The 20,922-nt window shown below is 41.1% G+C and overlaps 1 protein-coding gene across 1 annotated transcript; it reads left to right on the plus strand.

The window, feature by feature from the left end:
- The first annotated feature begins 4,865 nt into the window (after positions 1–4,865).
- NOM1 (nucleolar protein with MIF4G domain 1) lies at positions 4,866–19,304 on the plus strand. Its single transcript, XM_066314483.1, is given in 12 exon segments — positions 4,866–4,887; positions 4,890–5,833; positions 6,597–6,721; positions 7,676–7,871; positions 9,653–9,976; positions 10,463–10,573; positions 11,370–11,537; positions 12,132–12,253; positions 15,977–16,109; positions 16,469–16,600; positions 17,309–17,418; positions 18,270–19,304. Coding segments are annotated over 12 exon segments (2,565 nt in total). The 3' UTR covers positions 18,448–19,304.
- Positions 19,305–20,922: the final 1,618 nt, after the last annotated feature.

Genomic DNA, 20,922 nt, shown 5'->3' on the forward strand with positions numbered 1-20,922 from the left:
TACAGGAGGATACACTTGGGTGGCTTTAGTCTCAGAATGATGGAAGGAAGCTCATTTTGTACAAAGGCAGCAGAGAGAAGATAAATGACCAGCCTAAGGTCGGGTACAAAGATTATGGAAATGTGGGAGAAAGTGCCAGAACAAGTATTTTTCTAGACTCTTTGTGTAGTCAGATTTCGGCATGCCTGGCTAAGCTGTCCACAGACCCAGACTGCAGGAATTGCTTAGCACATACACCCTGTCGGAAAAAAACCAAACCAAAAACCAAAAGCAAAAATAAATCCCCAAACCAAACAAACCCCCAACAAACCAACAACCAAAAAAAATGCCCAGCAAGATTCTGAGTAACAGGGTTTTGTTGCTAGAGGACACGAAAAGAACCACATTCACACCATCAGGGTGTTAGAGCAGGAATGAGAAAAGTTTATTTGAGATTTTGACTTCTTTAGTTTTTGGAGTTTGATCAAAGATTAGAAGACAAAGTTGCCATCTTTCTGACCCCACTGGTCAAACTAGATGTCCATCAATTTGTCCTTCCCCCAGAAAACGAAATGCAGTTTTGAAAACATCACTGTTTGTTTATGCTACAATGGCAAGTGTCTCAGTATCGGACACACATAAAGGATAAGACAGGCAGCAGAAAGTCAAGCAGGAAAACCCTATTTTAATATTTCTGACTCCATTTATGTGCACTTTTTACACAAGGCAAAAGATTGGCTACACAGGTTGCCACCTCTTCGACCTTGTAGGTGAATATCACCATCAATCATAAGACTCCGCCCAGAGGAGAAATATGTAAACGAAGTAGATAATTCTAAATATATACATAGTTTACATGAAGCTGTGTGAGAATCTCCACTACAAGAATGCAAACACTCAGAAGGCAAGAAAACTTAGGGAGACATGTGAGAACTCCAGTACAGAAATATAAATATCAAAAGGTTGAAAAAATCAGAGCAACAGGGTTGTGTCCCTAAAACACTACTGAAACTACTTTCTTCACCTACCAATACCTTCTGCAATAGATGGGACTGAAACACATCTGAAGGACCAGAAACTCTGTACTGCCCTGAGACTCTGGAAAATGTTTTCCAGAAGAAAAGCGTCCTTCCCCAGACAGTCTTTCCCAGGAGATCAAATTTCAGTTCTGCAGCTCCCAGTGGTGACGGTATGACACGGGCAGAGGCAGTACCTGCAGCAGATGGATGCAGTGCTGGGTACTCAGAGCAGAGTCACTTGCACTATTCGAGGCTCTTGGTGCTTGGAATAAATTCATTCTGGCAAGAAGCTTTTATTCTGTAGAGTCAAAAAAGGCTTTGTATTAAAGCCATGTTCTTACATTAATCAGGCTGTTTTCTCCATTGATGAGAACAAAGAGCCACCCTTATGAGCTCAGTCTAAAAGGCTTTCTTGGTGCTGCTTTGATATTTCCTGTGGTGATAAATATTCTCAATAGCTGCAAATTACAAAAAGAGCCAGAATCTACCTATTTGCATTATGTAGTCACTAAGACACATTTTCATGGCATGTGGGAGGTGATCAGGAAACAATAGCAGACAGACAGCTAAAGGAATTGTATTCTGCTCATTCTGCTGAGGGCTGGGAAATAATAATCCATGAATATAAAGTAATAGGAAAGGAAATCTGTTAACAAAGATTATCTCAGCAGGAAGCAACAATTCTATATGAACTTTCATTTCCAGTGAATCATGCTGTTATGCTCAATTTCATTGCAAATGTGAAGGCTGCCCTCGTGGCTTGTTCTCTGATGTGGGATCACTGTCAAAACAAAGAACAATTACAAAATGTTCCCTCAAGTCCAAATTCCTGTTTGATAAGTGATGCTCACATGATGCAGAGATCTAAAAGTGAAATGGAAAGTGGATTTCATCCCTTTTCTGGCATTTAGACAACACAGGAATGTTGGGAGAGTCCTTGGCAGGAGCTTCTAATTTATTCACATTTTAGACTTTAAGGAGACTGTATTTACCAGGGACTTGAAGCCAAATGGGTAAATTTAAAATAATAAACCACAATATTCTGGGATAGGATCAGAAATATTTGCTGTAATGTATTTCTTTTGATACGGCATCACTAGATTCGAATGCTGGATTAGTCTATTAAGCAGGTTGCCATTTCTTTAAATATTACATTTTCTTGACTATGATATTTATATAATGTCTGAAACATTGTTTTCATTCTTTGAAAGTATTTTTACTTCAAAAACAGGTAATGACAATTCTATCCATATATTTTTTGCAAAAGTAACAGGCCCATTTTCACCCTGATTTGGGATTATGGGGTTCAGCAAAATACATGCTCTTCTCATTTTGCTTTGTGAAATGAATTATTGAAGAAGGCAAATATTGGCATTTTCTCTCTTTGAAGATACATGAAATTTCCCATTACTAGAAAGCTCTCTTGCCCTGAATAACAAATTACATGATGAGACACAAGGAAGATGCAAATCTTAGTGTTCTAAAAGCACCTAATATTTTCTCAAATTATATTCAGCTGTATTTATCTTGCATTTTGGCATGCTGCCGGATTACTGTTATCAATAAATCTATAAATAGGATGCAAAATGCATGTGAGCTGTCTGTGCATGAATAAAGAGTGGCCAGGCAATAAATTACAACATAATATATAGTTTTAAATGTAGCAAAAGGAATGCCTTGACAAATCAATGCAACATATTTTGTCAGTGAGGATGAAAGATTCATTATGCATCAGCCTTGAGAAAGCTGAATTTCTGAGGCATGGGTCATCTAGGACATATGATGTAATCAGAGAATATGGAAGCATGCATAAAAAGACAAAAATAATCCTCTAAGTAATAAAGCCATATTAAATTGTCAGGTGAAATGTAGGTCCTGTGCAGTTACTTCATTGTCCAAAAGCAATCAGTAGTACCATGACAAACAAAATGAAACGTGACTTCCTCTGGATTTGGCCCCCACAGCAGGTTCAAGCCCAATCCTTTTTCTGAAATTGGGTCATGTGTGCTGGCTTCCATTTGTGTTTTTCTCATGTCTGCTAAGGTCTAAGCTCATCTTGAGGCTCTTTGTACAGCCAAGAAATTCTTTCCTCTGCCCAGTTTTCAATGAAACCTGGGAAAATTCTGTGTTTTGGGGAGCTCCAGGCATCTGCCAGACATGACTGGCACACACCCAGCAGGCTTCATAAGCCTGGAGCACAGCAGAGACTAAAAATAAGACTGACCAATTGGTTTTCCTGCTGACAGCAGCAAACTGCCATGAGACATTTAATTTCCCCTGATCACATGGATGACAGACAAACTGTCACCAGCTGTGCAGAGCCAGGAGGATGCATGCCTGTGGCAGGGACACCGGCCCCAGTAGTGGCATCACCTTGTCCTGAATGCTGGTGAGGGTGGAAATGCCCCAGGAGAAGTTGGCACCAGTGAAAGAATCCCAGAATGGGTTGGATTGGAAGACACCACAGTGGGTCATCTGGTCCAACTCCCCTGCTCAGGCAGGGTCATCCCAGAGCACAGGATTGCCTCCAGATAGTCCTGGAATTCCTGCAGTAAGGGAGACTCCACATCCTGTCTGAGCAGTCTGTTCCAGTGCATGGTCACCTACACAACAGTTCTTCATGTTCAGGTGGAACTTCTGTACATCAGTTCCTGCCCATTGCCTCTTGTGCTATTGCTTGGTACCACTGAGAAGAGCCTGGTCCATCCTCTTGGCACCCTTCCATGGGTATTTATATACATTAATGAGGTCCTCTCTCAATCATCTCTTTTAGAGGCTGAACAGACCCTGCTCCCTCCGCCTTTTCTCATAAGAGAGATGCTCCAGTCCCTTAATCATATTTTTACCCTCTGCTGGACTCACTCCAGGAGCTCCATGTCTCTGGTCCTGAGGAGCCCTGAACTGCACACAGCATTCCAGATGTGCCTCACAAGGGCTGAGTAGAAAGGCAACATCACCTCCCTGACCTACTGGTAATGCTCTTCTGAAGGCATTTGAGGATCCAATGACTTTCTTGGCCACAAGGACACACTGCTGATTCATGGAGAGCTTGTCATCCATCAGTACCCCCGAGTTACTCTATGGAAGACCATAGACATGGATGTTGGCTCTGGCACACTCAGGAAGGGACACCTGAGCTTGGAAGGGGCTTAAAATGTGGGTGTGGGCAAATGGAGGAGATGCCAGGGGCTGGTGTCCCTCACTCCTCATAAGGCATCAGTGAGAGCCTCATGCTCCATGATCACAGCCAGGGCTGTGAAGAACAAATTGCTCCAGTCCCTGGTGTAAGAAGAGGGACAAGCCTTGCATTTTCCTCCTGGATCATGTCTGTCAACTGGCAACAAAGCTGGTGAAGGGTCTGTAGCACAAATCCTATAAGCAGTGGCTGAGGAAGCTGGGGTTGTTTAGCCTGGAGAAATGGAGGCTCAGGAGGGACATTCTCACTCTCCAAAGGAGGGTGTAGCCAGGTGGGGGTCGGGCATTTCTCCCAGGTAACAAGTTACAGGACGTGGGGCCACAGCCTCAAACTGCACCAGAGGATGATCACATCGAGCATTAGGAGAAATTTCTTCAGAGAGAGGGTGACTGCAATGGACTGCCCAGTGAGTTGGTGGAGTCACGGTCACTGGAGGTGTTTTCTTAAACGCTGTACTTAACGCCACGGTCTAGTTGCTGTCATGGTGTTCGGTCATAGGTTGGATTCGACGATCTCAGAGGTCTTTTCCAACCTAATTTATTCTGTGATTCTTAAACACATATCACAAACGAGGGGATCTCTACAGACCGAGCGCTTTTGGCGCAGCGTTCCAGGGTCCCGTCCCCTCAGAGCCGCAGCCGCGCGCGCCCAGCAGGGGGCGCTGTGCCCGGATGGCGCCCGCGCGGCGGAAGCGGCGGCCCGGCCCCTCTCCAAGATGGCGGCGCCCAGGCGCGGTGTGGCTGCCGGCGGGGTGAAGCGGGGGGCGGCCTCCCGCGCCCGCCGCGGCGGGAAATTGGAGCGGCTGCGGCAGGCGGTGCAGGACTATGTGCAGGCGGCCGGCGGCCAACCGCCGGTGGCCCTGCTCAAAGAGTCGGAAAGGCACAACCGTAGGAGCCGCCGGGACGCCAGGAAGGAGAAGCGCAGACTAAAGCGGAGCCGCCGCCGCCGACTGCAGCGCGGGGAGTTGGTGGAGGATCCCACCGTCCCGGCGCAGCCGGCCCCAGCCAAGCCCGCTTCGGTCAAGCCGGCTCCGGCCAAGCCCGCTTCAGCTAAGTCCACTCCGGCCAAGCCGGCCCAGGCCAAGCCGGCTCCTGCCGCCCGCCCCGGAGCCCCTGGGAAGCAGCGGCCGAGGCCGGTGTCGGCATCGACAGCCCTTGAGGCTCCCTCGGCCGCCGCAGCCAGGTCGGCGCGGAAACGGGCCCTGCTGGAAGCCAACGAGGAGGAGGAGAAGGAGATCCGGCGGCTGGAGCGGCAGCTGGGGCTCGGGAAGCGGCGCAAGAAGCAGGAGGGGCCCGCGGCCGAGCGGCTGCCGCAGAGTTTCCTGCGGGACGGGCTGGGATACGTGCTGGGAGCGCTGGGCACACGGGACGGGCTCAGCCAGCTGTGCGAGACCAGCGACGAGGAGGAGCAGAAGGAGCCCGAGCCGCGGCCGCGGGAGCGCCCGCCGAGGAAGGAGCAGGATGGCGACGACGGGGAGGATGATGAGGACGAGGAGGATGAGGGCGAGGAGGCTCAGGAAGACGCCTCAGACCCGTCCGAGGCGGATGACATGGAAGGACATTGGGAGAGCGAAAGCTCTTCCCCCGAGGACGGCGAGGTGCCAGAGGCCAGCGAGCCCTCGAGCGAGGAGGAGGCAGAGGTAGGATGTCTCAGACAGAGCAGACCTGCTTCCCAAATGACATCCCACAGCCTGAACACAGAGCCGAGTTCTATCGCCCCTGTTAAGCGCAGGTGTTTGCTGTCCAGTCAGGCCACGTGGAGTTGTTCAAAACAGCCGGGCCCAGGGACAGTGTTGACTTGAGGATTTGCCAGGTCCTAGGGACACTTGTTAGACGTGGAGGGAGAGTCAGGCTGGTGGCAGATGATACCCTACAGCACAAGGCATGTGGGAGCTGTGTGTGAAGTCCGCAAATTAAAGAAGCTGCCTTGGCATTAGAGTGTAAGGATATGATCACGCCCTTCTGCAAAGACAGCTTGTGTTGGGATTAGCAGCGGTTACACACTGAAATGTTGCTTTGTGAAAGATCTCAGAGGTTCTGCCGTATTAGGTGTTGTTGAATGGGTGGAGCAGAGGAGGTCACACAGGTCATTTAGCCCTCATGGGCCTAAACTTAAACCATCGCTGACAAAACTTGAGTAAAACCAAGACTTAAGATGTCAGGTTTTAATGACCGTAACTCAAAGGGAAGGGGGCCTTTGCTGTCATCAGGTTTGTCATAAAGGGTAATTTTTTGCCTGCTTCTTTTCTTCGTGTTGTTCCTTTGGCATTGATTATTACATAGTAAGATATATCCTTAACTAAAAGTTTGGTGCTTTAATCTTAAATAGAAATGTATGTTTGTATTCAAGTGTTTAAGATACTGGTCTCATCTGATAACTTGTTTTCTTGTTTTCCTGGCAAGAGTGATAATCAGGGTGCTACAAAGTATGTTCCTCCTCAAATAAGGAAAGCACAGGAGACGCTAGATGACAAGAAAAGAGAAGAATTGGGAAGACTGAAGAAAATGGTGAATGGCCTCATTAATAGGTACTGTAATAAGTCATTAATCTTTCTGGATTAATGTGACAATGCTCATCATTCAAGCCCAGGTGGCAAGGATGTGACTTTTCTCTTCACAAACTGATTTTAAGTTGGCAATCATGTCTGCTGTTGTTAAAAATAATTATCTTTATTGGTATAAATTCTTCAAAGTTAGTCATTATATATGTTGAAGAATGTAGAAAATAAATTTAGGATTGGGCTGGGTTCCACACAGCAATTGCCTGCAAGTGCTATGTATAATTCACTAAGTGTCAGTTGGACTATGCTTATTAAAAAAAAAAAAAAAAAAAACTGAGAAGAAAATAGGTTTGAGTTTGTTTGGAATTCTTGTTTGGGATTTTTTTAATAAATTAAATTTCTCCAACACTACAACTGAGGAAGAGCAACCATTCCTAGGTTAAAGTACTGCAGAATAGAAAATGTAATAACATTCATTTCACTTCTAGAGCATTTTAAAAATCAGAAATCTATTGGCAATTTTCATCCATTACCTGTAAAACATAGACTAGAGTTTGTTCAGTAATTTGAAATTTGATATACCATATATGTTAAAATATAAGTTATTTTCATATCTTATTTCTTCAAAAACTGAGATGTGCCATTGTTAAAACTGCTAAAAACAGTCTTTTTTTTGGTAATAAATCTGTTCAGGGTGATAGTAAACAGATTGACAGTGCTTCATAAATACTGTTGCTAACATGTTTTTACGTGTAATTTTTTAAAAAAACTACGCTAGAATTAAATGTACTATACTTTTTTAGTTTAGTAAACACAGAAAAGTACAAAAGGTCCCTTCCAGTCATCTTATCAATCTTCAGTCTTTTCTGCTTGTGTCAAACTAGCTTCTCTAAAAAGAATGGCTGTTTGTTGGGTGAACTCAAAATTGTGGAACCATGTAAGGAGAAGAAAGAGTGAACACTGGGTTTTGTTTTTCTGTAGGCTGAGTGAACCAAATTTGTCCTCCATCAGTGGACAGATGGAAGAGCTCTACATGGCCAACAGCAGAAAGGACATGAATGACACTCTGACAGACATTCTCATGAATGCCTGTGTCACTGCAGTTGCCATGCCTGCAAGGCTCATGATGGAGCACGTCCTTCTGGTCAGCATCCTTCATCATAATGTAGGAATTGAGGTAATTCTTGTGCTTGGGACAAATTTTGTATATAAATACATATTGTAGACTGTTTTCCTTGACATTTTGTTTGAATTGCCTTGTAATTTTTAGCTATGTGGCACAATCATCTTTAGTTGAGTTTCATTAGTATTTTGTGGCTTATTTGCAAGGCTCCCACAAGTGAAAGGGTCTAAGTACATTGTTTTATCTGATTTTATTTCCTCCATGAGTTACCACTGGTCAGTTATAAAAGCATATTTTTTTCATGAAAATCTTTCTGTACCCAGTAATCAAAAATTTCTTACCTTGAGCTTCTCTTCCCTTTAGTTACACTAATCTGGTTTTGTTCTCATGGATACATGAGGGTATTGTTTTTGAACTATGTATATCCAGATAAGAAAAGTGTTTCAACTACAGGAATCCTTTTACATTGGTGGATAAACTTCTTTTCTGAGCAAATCGTGCAAATCATCAGTGGAATTAAGTAGTTATAACATGGAATATTAAAAGCTTCAAAAAGTGTGCCAATTTTTGGAGGGGATTTTTGGTTTGTGTTTTTAAGCCTGATGAATGAAGTAAAATCCCTCTTGCCCAAGCTGATACTGAGGCTCCTGATGTCAAAGGGAGGATTTTAGCTAATTTCAGTGAAATGTCTGTCAGGAAACAATGTTGTTTCAGCAGTATGTTCTTATTGGATTACTCTTTTTTCTTCCCCCCATGTCTCAATGCAAAAGATGTATTAATGCAAGTTTTTCAGTTTATCGTATAGTGGCCTGAATGCTGGCTCTGAAACCATGTTAAATATCGGATGGATGCAATTACAGCAGCTTTCTCCTTGTAGACTTGGCAATAAACTTTTTTTTGGTCCTTCTTTGCTGCTTGAAAGGCACTTCTGACTGCAGATACAATGTGTCTGGAAAATAAATGTACAGTGTGCATTACATGAAAGTGTGATAATACAGCTGCACTGAGGATTAGGCTGAGCACTGCAGAAGTTGGCCTGTATTTATAAATTTGTGCAGGCATTGGATAGTTTACACCTAAGCTGGTCAAGGCTTGTAATGCAAGTCAGTACTGCTGCTGGGACTTACGGTTTTCTTAAGGTCAACAGATTTTAGCTCAATAATAACAGGTGAGGGTCTTATTTAGCAGCAATGTATTCATTACCTCCCTGTGTTTTAGAGCTTGTAGGCTTTCTAATCCCAGCCTTTAGCATCAGTTCTATTATCAGAAATAAACATAAATTTCCCAGCTGTACCACTGACAAACATCTGAGAACTATCTCCACTTTAAAAGCATCTTCACCTTATGCTCAGCAACTGTGAAAACTTGGTATTTTGGGGATTTTTTTCACAATATTATTTTTAATCCTCTTGTTAAGGATTTTTTTCTGGAATGCTGAACTCAGGAATGCATTTGCTTTTTGTCACACAGCTTTTCCTGGATGAATGACTTGCAGTAACAGCATGCTAATATGTGTCCATGAATATTATGTAAATAAATGTTGATGTATGTGTACTATAGGCTCATAATAGGGTGTTTTTCTTGCACAGGCTTTAAAAGGCAACTGGATATCAAATATTAGGTGTAAATAACATAGACTTCTACAAAAATGTCACACCACTTAGATATTGGTGTATTTAAATGTGGAACATCCGTGTTGGTTGAGAGGAGCAACAATATTTCTTTAAAATTAATAGTGGCAATGACCCAAAAATGAATTTTACAGATGTCTGTAAAATCTACTTACAGTTAACTGCTGGATTTTTTTTTTTCCCCCTTAATGGAATTGTTGCCAGGTCGGTGCTCACTTTTTGGAAGCTGTGGTGAAGAAATTTGATGAACTCTGTAAAAGTGATGCTGAAGGGAAAGAATGTGAAAATCTGCTTGCCTTGGTTGCTCATCTGTATAACTTCCATGTGGTTCATTGCCTGCTGGTCTTTGATATTCTGAAAAAGCTTGTTAGCGTTTTCACTGAAAAAGAGATTGAGCTGATTTTGTTTCTTCTGAAAAATGTGGGCTTCTCCTTAAGAAAAGATGATGCATTGGCTTTGAAAGAACTGATCACTGAAGCCCAGAGGAAAGCAAATGAAGCAGAGAAGAAATTCCAAGATCAGACTAGGGTATGTTTGTTCTAAAGATTTTATATTCTCAACAGTCTGTAATAAGTACTTGGATACCTAGTTTAATTTACAGAAACATTTTCTGCTACATTCTATTCTGGTTCTAATTTGCCATTAGGGTGGCATTCAGTTAGTTGCATTCTTCTTGTCTGTCTTTCTGCATTAGTTCTTAGGACACAGACACCAAAATGTTCGTGATGGGTGAGACAGGACTGATTTGTGTCTTATGCAGTGGACAGTTTTTCTGTTTCATGATACTTTGTACACTTCAAAAAGTGGTCACTGAGGCCATGCTGTCCGACAGATGAAGCTTGTACACAAATTAATGCAATAGGGGTTAAAGTAAACAAGTTGTATTTAAATTTTGATGTATATTGCCAGCTGAGCTGCTTATTCTCACAGAATAATAATTTCAAAGTACACTGTTCTCCTTTGTTTAGTAAACCCAGAGCTCAGAATCCACAGAACTATTTGTTTTCCCCACAGGTTCGATTTATGCTGGAGACTATGCTGGCTCTCAGGAACAATGACATGCGTAAGATTCCTGGGTATGATCCTGAACCAGTTGAAAGACTCCGCAAATTGCAGAGATCACTGGTGAGAACTTTCTTGGCTGGTGGAGCCTTGTTATTCTTAATCTAGGAGTAGTTATTTGTATTGTATGTCAGCTTTCTTGGAGTTTTTTCTTGGGGTTTTTTTTTGTTTGTTGTGTTTTTTTGTTTTGACAGGATTGGCAATTTGTCTATAACAACCTGGTATAAAAGGGGTGAAAGGAATTTCTCAGTGCAGGATAAGAGGCCAGGCAAAAACAAGCTACGTAGCCTAGTTCTGTAGGATTTCCTCTCTTAAATTTTTACAGTCCTTCTGATACACTTCTAGACTCTGTTGTTGAAAATTCTTATTTTGTTCAGAGTTTAAAATTTTTGTTGTTCGAACTGTACAACAGATAAGGCAGTTTGTTGTGTCATTTTATGTACTCACAAGTGTGCAAAAGGAAAATCATGACCAGATTACAAGATGCTGGAATGTCAGCATCCTCTGAATTCTAATCAAACTTTGTGATTGGAAGATGTCTACTTTTTAGAGTAGTATCTCTTTTTTTTTGAAATAAAAAACCCAAGAGCTTCTACATGTAGATTTATGCAGCTTTATGCATTTAAAAAATTACATCATATGGGAAACTTGTAAATTCTTTTCAGGTTGCTGATTGAAACAAAGGCTGGGGAGGAAATGTGGGAAGACCTTTATGGAGATATGAACTTATATGTTTAAAGTTTTTGTTTAAAAATAATTCTAAGTATTAAAATATTTGTTGTTTTCTGTAAGAAAAGAGGAAAAAAAGTTTCAAATAAAAGCTTTTGTGTTGGTTTTTATTTTTGTTTTGTTATTGCAGGTTCATAGCAGTGGTTCAGGAAAAGACACTCAGCTCCGTGTGTCCCTGGAGTCTCTCCTCAGTGCTGACCAGGTTGGTCGCTGGTGGATCGTGGGGTCATCCTGGACTGGAGCACCAATGATCAGTGATACAAAAAGCCAGGCTCAGCAAAAGCTGCATGTAGGAAAGGTAAATCTAAGTTATAAGTCCAAGTCTTTGTGATCTCTTGAAGATTTTTTGTATGTGTCAGTAAGTTCATTTCAGAGCACACCAAAAAAACCTTCTCGTGCTGTTGAAAGACCAAGTTTTTGGGCTGTAAATTCTGCTCTCAGTTTTTTTAAAACATTGTACTCATTGTACTTATGTGTTTCATAAGAGCTGTTACTACAAATATGGTATCACTTCTTTTTTCTTACCCTATGGATTTGCTAAGGTGAAAGAAGAGACTTGATTCAACAGTGGATTTGCTAGCAGGAATTCTGACAGGTTGTTGTGTCTGTGGCATATATCCAAGCTGATTCCAAAAGTAAAGGGATGGTGAATTACTTATGCTAAAGAAGCACATCTTAAAATTAATTGGCACAATTAAAGTAGATTAAAATGTATTTCCATAGTTGAAAAAGCTCCTGATGATGCCTGTCCCTCTGGACAAAAGCTCAGGACCTTTGGATTGGTGATTCATGGTTTACTGGAGAGTTTAATTGATGCTGTTATTTACAGCTGTACAGAAATAACTTTTTTAAGGCAAACATAAATAAAATAGCATATAACTTTTATTTTCAGGTGAGTTCAAAAATAATGGAGCTTGCTCGTAAGCTGAGAATGAACACTGATATCAGGAGAAGTATTTTTTGTGTCTTGATGACGAGTGAAGACTTCATGGATGCCTTTGAAAAACTTCTGAAGTAAGTACAGGCCAGTACAGAAAATGGGTTATAAATGCAGCATCTCTGCTCTGGGTTTAAGAACATTCAGTTGATAATGTAATTAAAAGGAGTACATAGCTAGGGATCCCCATTGGATAAAAGGGTAGGAGAAGGGACCAGAACCCTGGTATAAGGATTGATGGGGGCAGGCAGAGCTGACTGGCAGACAGAGGAAAGGAATAGCCCCTGTTGTTGTCTCTCCTTGCTGTAACTGTACTTTGCAGCATCTTTTGATGCAAGGAACCTGTGTCTTTTTGCATTGGAGCTGTGTATCCCAGCAGAGTGGATGGAAGGCTGCTGCAGGCTTGTTTCCTTGCAGAGGCAGACCAGAAGATCCACTGTGGAACACCTCTTGGGGTTTTTTTGCTAGATTGCTGTGATTTCTGTACTACTGCCACTTCTTTGACTTCTTGCCACCTTGTTAAGCCATCTCTGCCCATACTTGCATGACCTGGTAGTGTTCTAGCACCTCCACTTCCCTCTTGCAGAATTTATTAGCTTTGAGTTTGCTTCACATTAAGACAAATTCCCTTACTCCTTGACAAGCAGCTTTTCATAAGAAGATGTGATCAGGGAAGAGCTCAAACTAAGCTATTCCTTGTGTTTGTCAGAATATTGATTGTAAGCCTGTAGGAACTGGGAGGGGAGAGATCAGGTCTGAACTTTCCTGTCTCTTAGCCTTGTAACTCAAGGATATTGTCTCACCAGGATGGAATGCAATTATTTAATTTGCTTACTGAACCAAAACAGACTTTGTAATAAAGTCAACTAATATTTGATTAAATGCCACTTCTGCAAAACACAGCTTGGACTTAAAACTGTGGTGGAGTCATTCCAATATCTTAATATGGTCTGTTCAATTAAAAGAAATTAGCTGCTGCTGCATCTCTTGCCAAGACCTGGCAGCTCAATTTGCAAATTGGACTTGACTCTCATCTGTGCTATTTAAGCTAGTACACAAATCTGAATACATACAGGCTTGGCAGAAAAACTCTCTGCAGGCTGCCTGGTGTGTGTTGGTGCTGATGTTTATACAGCAAACTCAAAGAGAGGAATTCTTAAATCTACCCACATCTGGCAGAGTATAATGGAAAGTACACATAATTGTCAGTGGAAGAATTAACAGTGTGAACATGTGTTCCAGAGTGTATGGGAATTTGTGTTTGTATGTTGGATGTCAATCTCCTGAGGAGTAGCATATAAAGAAATATTTTAACTGCTCTTGTTGATTCATCTGCTGCTAGTTCTGTGGCAGAGTTGAGGTGTGGTTAAAGGATAATTTAATCTATTTGAAATCCAGGCTGCTATAGTTTTTCTAGTCCCTTTCCTCCTTACTGCAAATGAAAGTAGTTTGAAGCCAGGACAGCTCCCTGAAGTGGCTCAGTGATTGCAGAGGTGTCAGTGAAGACAGAGGGCTGGGACCATCACTGGTGACAAAGAGCTGGGAGTGAGACTGCATCCTCTTCATCAGCTGAAAGGCCACACCTTCTTCACAAACCACAGTTCCACTCAGGAGAGGGAATGAATGCTGTTTAATTTTGATGGAGAGGCAAGTTTTGAAGTTTTGTAGACATTAAGAATTTGAGAAACTTCACATCTCAGAAAATACTGAGCCACTTATGAAAGGCTCAGCTATCCTATTGGAGTGAGATGTGTAATTCAGGAGAGCAAGTGTCTACCAAAGTGAGTGTATCTACTAATGTAATTTGAACTGACTTTTAAAAGAGGATTTAAGAACTGCTCTTCTTGATCTGAAGGCAGTGATAGTCTTGGGCTTCAGCTGATGGTAACTAACCTACTTGGAGGCAGGCTTCTGCTGGTGACAAATAACCTACTTCAGAGGCAGTTATCCCATTTACAGCAGGATCAAGATAGACAAGTCCATGGGAATACTGTAGCTGATGAATAATTGAATCAGTGAGGTGGTTTCACATTTTTTTATCAAAGACTATCAGGCTTATGAAATCTGTACAGGTTCATGGTGAAGCTCAGCAGTGAAAGACAGTCCTGACTCTTAAATTTTAGATATTTAGGAATTCTAGTTCTGTAAAGAAGTGAAGGTAAGAAAAAAATTGAATATCCAAGTGTTGTCACTTGGTTACCACTCTGGCAACATGAGTATTTCCTAAATAATCAAGTCATGACAGGAGTGATGATGAACAAGTAAAAGGAGAGTGATTGCAAACTAGTGATTGCAGTGTAACTTCCTAAGTCATCGACTAAATGCAAATCTGATGGCTGAAAACATGTATACTTGTAAAAAAACCTTTTATTGCTCTGAAATCAGATGGAACTTGTCTGATGGGAGAACAGGCGGGTTATGACACAGACACAGCACTTCCAGTACTGGCCCCTCTTGCAAGATAAGACTTCTAAATTTTTACTGCTCATTAGCCTAGAAATCATCCCAGATTTTCCTACTGTAAAACTTTAAATTCTAGGGAGTTAGGGCTCAACAGCAGTGTTTCTTCTGTTAATCTGGTGTGTCCATGGTCACATGCAATGCAGATGTCTGGAGGTGTGTATAAAAGAGGGATATTGGCATCAAGTAATGACCAAGTACTCTACAGACAGTAGGGCAAATTCCGGTGGAGTCACTTGGTTAGAAAGTACTCTTGAGTTGTACTAATGCCCTGTGAAACTTGAAATTGAATCAATGAGAAGATTTTTTTTTTATCTTTTTCAGATTCTAATATGGTGCATTTTTCATTTTAATTGGTTTTAATGCTGCCAGGCATTTGGCAGCATTTGGAAGTTAAATCATATTATTCACAGACCAGGTGCATTCTGAGTGAGTCACCATTCCATGCCAGAGTGTCTCAGCCCTCTTTTACACTGGTCAGATGTTGGAGTGGGAAGACTGCTCAGTCCTTGGTCTTCATTCTGAGGCAGCCAACATTGATAGATATAGATATAGATATGTATTGTTTTCTCCAGGCTTTTCTTTTTAAAGGTTCTTTGCAATCACTGACTGTATCCTCTTAGGCTGCTATCAAACAAAAATGAATTTCAGATATCACATAGCATGGATTTGACCCAGAGATTAAAACATTTGTATCACCAAGTAAGAAAAACATCTAGGAATATTTTCTTATCCCTACTAAGTACCACTGAAGTGAAGGGCCCTGGAAATGTTTCTCCAAATAGGCTTACACTCATCCAAAGGCTGGTTTTCCTCTCATGACCATAAGTACAAGCAGGATCAAGATATTACATATGAGATTATCACAATGGGACCCTACAGTTATTGTTTCCCTATTTAGCCTTTGTTTCACTGTTGAACCCTTGTAGGGGTATCTGTAGGTGCAGTGCTACTGCTGGTACCTCTGTGCCCTCTCTTCTGTTCATGGACAGCTGCAAACATGGAGTGGGATACCTTTCCTTCCCTGGGCAATGATAATACTTTTATCATTCCACTTCTGTTTCTTGAGGTCTTACTTTTGCATCTCCTCCTTTAAGACTGTCCCATAACGCTTCAGCATTTCCTCAGTGCCATACCAAGATACTTGTTTAGCCAACACTCTAAAAGGTTGAAGTCCTTTAGGAGTTTTAAAGACTTCATAGGTACTTTGTAACAGTAAAATTTAATGTGATGTTTGAAGAGGTTTTAAAGTTTTACTCTCAGATGTTGACTGTAGATCTTACTTTGTGTCAGCAAGTTTTTCCTTACAAAATGATTCTCAATTTCTTGCTAAATTTTAGGCTTGGACTGAAAGACCAGCAGGAGAGAGAAATAGTTCATGTCATCCTTTACTGCTGCTTACAGGAGAAGACATTCAATCCCTTCTATGCATTTTTGGCTAGCAAGTTTTGTGGATATGAAAGACGATTTCAGGTAAAGATAGATCTGTTGCTTCCTTGGTTTTGTCCTGAGTGTGGTTAGGAAGACAGTTACTGAATACCTGAGGATGGATGCCTGCCTGTGAGGATCTTGATCCCAAGGAAGAATTCTGCTGGTATAGCTAAGCATTCAGTGAGGCATACTCATGGCCAGATCTGAATAGGAAATCAAATGCTGAATGTTTTCTTCCTTCTGTTTTATGCATTTTAAAATAATTGAAGCGGTCTGATCTAGCATTTCTGTTAATTAAAAGAGGGCTTATAAAGAATAGAAGGTCAAAAGGTTTGTTATGTTGTTACTCATTTAAACAGCCATTTGATTTGTAGGATTATTTTTTTATCTTTGACCCCTAGATGACATTTCAGTTTAGTATTTGGGACAAAATCAGAGACTTAGAAAACCTGTCAGCTGCTGCCATCTCCAACTTGGTTTCACTGCTGGCTCATTTAATACGGACAAAATCACTGCCACTTTCAGTTCTCAAGGTTGGTGTGTTCTCTTTTCAAATCCTTCTGTGTTTTCCTTGCATTTGCTAGTTCTATGGAAAGTGTATTTTCTCTGTTACCTATCTGATAGTTTAACTGATTATGCTAAGACAAACTTGTTTTAAAAATACCAAATTGTTCCAATTGATTGATTATGATAATGCTGTCATTTAGGGAAGGGAGCCTGTGATGACCCAGGCATAGAGAAAGTCTACATTTCTTTATCTAGAGCAGTTGAGAAATTATTTCCTTTAGTGTATCCAGAGTTGGAGCTGAGGCCCCTTCATTAGCAGGCTTTGCCAGTGGTTTTTGTGCTGTGGTTTTTAGCTGATGTTGTTTTTATTAGACAAGAAAGTGCTGAGTAGATTTCTTGGATTTCGGAATGAAATAGAATTCCATTAGAAAAGTAACTGGAATGTATTAAACAGGCAATTAAATGGATTGTCCCAGGTACTTAAAAAGTATTTATCTAATTGAGAAAGGGCATCTGGTATTGTGGTACCAGTAGACTTCTATTCCTTAGAAGGCTCTTTGCTTTCATTATTGATTGGCTTTTGGAGACAGCCTTCTCAGGTAATTATTCTCTGCTAAACTCAAGGCTCAGCATATGCAGGGGCCAGTTGGTGTGCTGAAAGTTCTCCATTTAGGAGAGAAGACTAGCTGTTTGAAATACTTGAATTAATCTAATTCTCCCTCTCTGTCTGCCAGGTAATTGAATTCAGTGAATTGGACAAACCCAAAGTCCGTTTCTTACGACAGGTATTAAGCACACTGTTAACCAAAGCAGATGAAGAAGAAATTACTGACATTTTTATAAGGTAAGTAGTCCCTGGCATCTCCAGATAACCCTTGTTAGGTAGTAATTAAGAAGATAAGAAGTTTTCTTATTTTGTTTGGAGTTGCACTTTTCCACATATATCAGCTCTCCATCCCTTAAAATGTGAGCTCTTCCTGGCTGAGTGGGGCAGGTATGTCCCGTGTGTGTTGGTGCAGGCTCTCATAGATGCAACTGTGTTATACAAAATAAGACTTCCAGATATTCAATGTATCATTTTGGTCATAGGATTTTCATGAGCAGAGCTCTGTAATTCCCTGTTTCCCTTATTGCTGTGTGCAGTTGGATTTGCTCTGCCACAAGTCATTGCTAGGATTTATCTTAAGAAGGAAAAAGAAAGTGATATTAATGAGGCAAAGGTTTGGGGTATTTTTAATGGGTTTTTTAATCAATATTCTCTGAAAAATCTTTTTTTTTTTTTTTTGTACGGGAGAGTTGCCTGGAAGGGCTAGGAAATTTCCATCCTTAGAGATGCTTAGGACTTGAATGGATAAGACTTGCAAGGTCACATAAAGTTAGAAAAAATTGGGTGATGATGTTTCAGCCGTCATGCAGCAACACAAGGAAGCTTGAACACAATGTTTGCTTTATTCTTTTCTGTAATTTAATTGTTTACATAAAGCAAGCCTGAGGCTGCAATATTCCATTTCAGTGTTGAGGCCAGTTGTATGTCAAGTGTTTGGGCTGTTTGCCAAACCAAGGTAGACTTCTTCAATAAAACTTCTTTTATAGGTTGTATTTTTTTCTACAGATCTATTTGAAGAAGATGATAAAATTAAGAAACTCCTGAAATGGGGGAAGACTAAATAATATTTTTTATCTGTATCTTTACAGGGTATCTGACAACCCCAAACTGGGAATGCTGCGGGAAGGCTTGAAACTCTTCCTTACTCACTTCTTACTAAAACATGCACAAGCCCAAAAGAGTGCTGAAGAAGCTGGCTTGTTAAAAGAGAGAGTGGAAATAGCAACTAAGGCTTTAGAGGCAAAAGAACCCAAATTGAAGTTATAGTTATGTTGTCTCTAATTAAAACATACAGAAAAACCAAGCTGAGCTCTTTCACACCTAAATAATTGAAAATGAGGAGACCTGTGTTACTCCAAAGGATCCATTTTTTAATGCAAACAGTTACTTTGCTCTGTGTGCTATTTAGAGGTTTAATTGAAGGGGATAACAAGGCCTTTTTGAAGAAAGGGAAAATGTAGTTTTGCCACGTCCGTTTTTGGTGCAAGTGCTTTACGTTGACAGTTGGTATCTGGAGAAGAAGGTGACTTTTTCTTCTGTGATGCTTTGTCAGCAGAGGTGTTCTGCATTGCATATTCTAGCCCTTTATTTAAAGTAATAAAAGAAGCAGCCTTAACTAAAGGCTTTTAATAAGGAGCCATGGTACTCACCTGAAGAAAGGGGCCACTAGATGGCACAAGCCCTGGTGAGTCGGTTGGGGAAGAAATCAACTTTTTTTCTTAAAGTGTTGGAAGTTATTTGCTAATTCTGTGAATTGATTCTCTGACTTTGTGGGTCAGGAAAAGATCTTCAGTTGGATTCAAAGCTGTAGCAAAGCAACTGGAAGATCTGTCTTTGCCCAATTATATTGGGTTTAGAGACCACAGCATAGTTTTATGGCTTTTTTAGCCTGTTTTTCACAGCTTTAGAATTGGAATTGCCAAATCACTTGTGTTAATATGATTTTTCTAGACATAAACAATATCATCAATATGAGTCTTAAAAAGAGAACACCTCCCTTAAGAGTTTGCTCACATTTTTCATTTGGTTATTTTAAAAAAATTAGGCACATTTCTTTCTGTAACAGTCTGTCAATGGTTTGTTTCCGTTGTCACCTTGCCACATTAAACTGCCATTTTTCTAAATGCTTTGGTGTGTGTGTTAGCTTTACTCTGCCAGGAAGGGAATGACCTTAAACTGGGTGGGGAGAAGGGAGGTGCTTTCTTTTCTGGAATGTGCATCTGTGGTCTACTTGTGTTGGAGTTGTCAGCCCTGTTTCTGTAGCCAGACTTGCCTCTGATGTCCAATGGGCCATTTACTGATGGTGCCTCCCAATTGCCTTTGATATCAATTGATCTGTCCCTGGTGGGAAAATTTCTTTTTTAATCAAATTGTTAAATGTAATATATTCTCCTTGCTCAGGTGTACTGTTTCCAGGTGGAGAAGTGCTTCCTCTAGCAGCCAGGGAGATGTATATTCTCACCTTTCCTCTTGAGAGGATAGGGCAAGCTGTAGGGGAAAAGGTGTCCTGGCAGCAGAGAGACCCAGTTCCAAAATCCTGGGTTATACTAGCAAAGTAACAACAGAGGAGATTATTATCAAAAGAACAAAGCAAGGTGCTTTTTTCATCCTGTTTCATACCACTGGCAGCTTTTAAGTGCACAGAACTTAAAATTAATTGCGATAAAATTAATTTCAATATTTTCTAGAATTCATACCAATGAACAAAGTGTAGGCAGCAGCAGAATTGATGCTATTTTGATGTTTACAAAAGTCACAACTTTAGGGGGTGTGTGTGAACATCTCCATTCCAAACCTTGTACTTGAGTTTATGAGAATGGATTCAGGAGAAAATCTGTGCAAGCCCCTAGAAATAGCTGCTGTGGAACACATGGGACTCAGTGAGTAAAAACTTCTCCCTACACTGCAGCAGCCACATAATTAATTGCCATTTTTGCAGGAGTTTAGGTAGACCCAGCGTGTCAACATGGTGGTGGTGTAATAACACACAAATGGAAACACAGTGCCCCAGCAGCGAGATTGAGGCAACTGGAGATAGATTTGGCTGCTGGAGATAAATTTTGAATCATCTTCCTCAGCCCAAAGGGGCCCAGCTGCCTGTCCCTGCCTGGTGTGGGGGCTTTGCTTTGTGATGGGAGCTGACCAGCTTTGCTGCCCTGGCAGCATTGCCAAGTGTTTTCTGGGCATGAGCATTCACTTGCTGCAGCTGCCTGAGGTGGTGCAACACAGGTGTTGCTGTGCAATGAGAGGAGATGGTTTTAACCTTACAGCCAAGAATTACAATTGCTTTTTTTTTTTTTTTTTTTTTTTTTCCCTACACTGAGACTTGCATTAATTATTGTTTCTCAAATGTTTTGTTCAAAGTTAGTGTTATCAGAGCCATTGTTGAGTTTCTGATGAAAACAGATTTTACCTGCCCGGGATTTTGCATTCAGCAGATTTATATATAAACATAATTACAAATAAAAAACGCTTTTCAAGGAAAGCAGCAGACATACACTGCCAGCCCACAGTGCTGTAGTCATGTAAACACTACAAACCATGGGTTTTGTGGGTGATTCTGCACAAGTCCTGTCCTCTCCCTGTGATTCAGTGATGGAATAACTGTCTGACAGGGATCTGACAATTCCAAGGAAAATGTGAATTCCTGAGTCTTGGATCTTGTCATATTTAACAACTTTTTCCATGGTCCTACTGGCCAGACTGCCACAGCTCGACAGAGGTGGAAGGCCTGGCAGACTC

This window comes from Sylvia atricapilla, chromosome 1 (assembly GCF_009819655.1).
Source record: "Sylvia atricapilla isolate bSylAtr1 chromosome 1, bSylAtr1.pri, whole genome shotgun sequence".
Classification (NCBI taxonomy): domain Eukaryota; kingdom Metazoa; phylum Chordata; class Aves; order Passeriformes; family Sylviidae; genus Sylvia; species Sylvia atricapilla.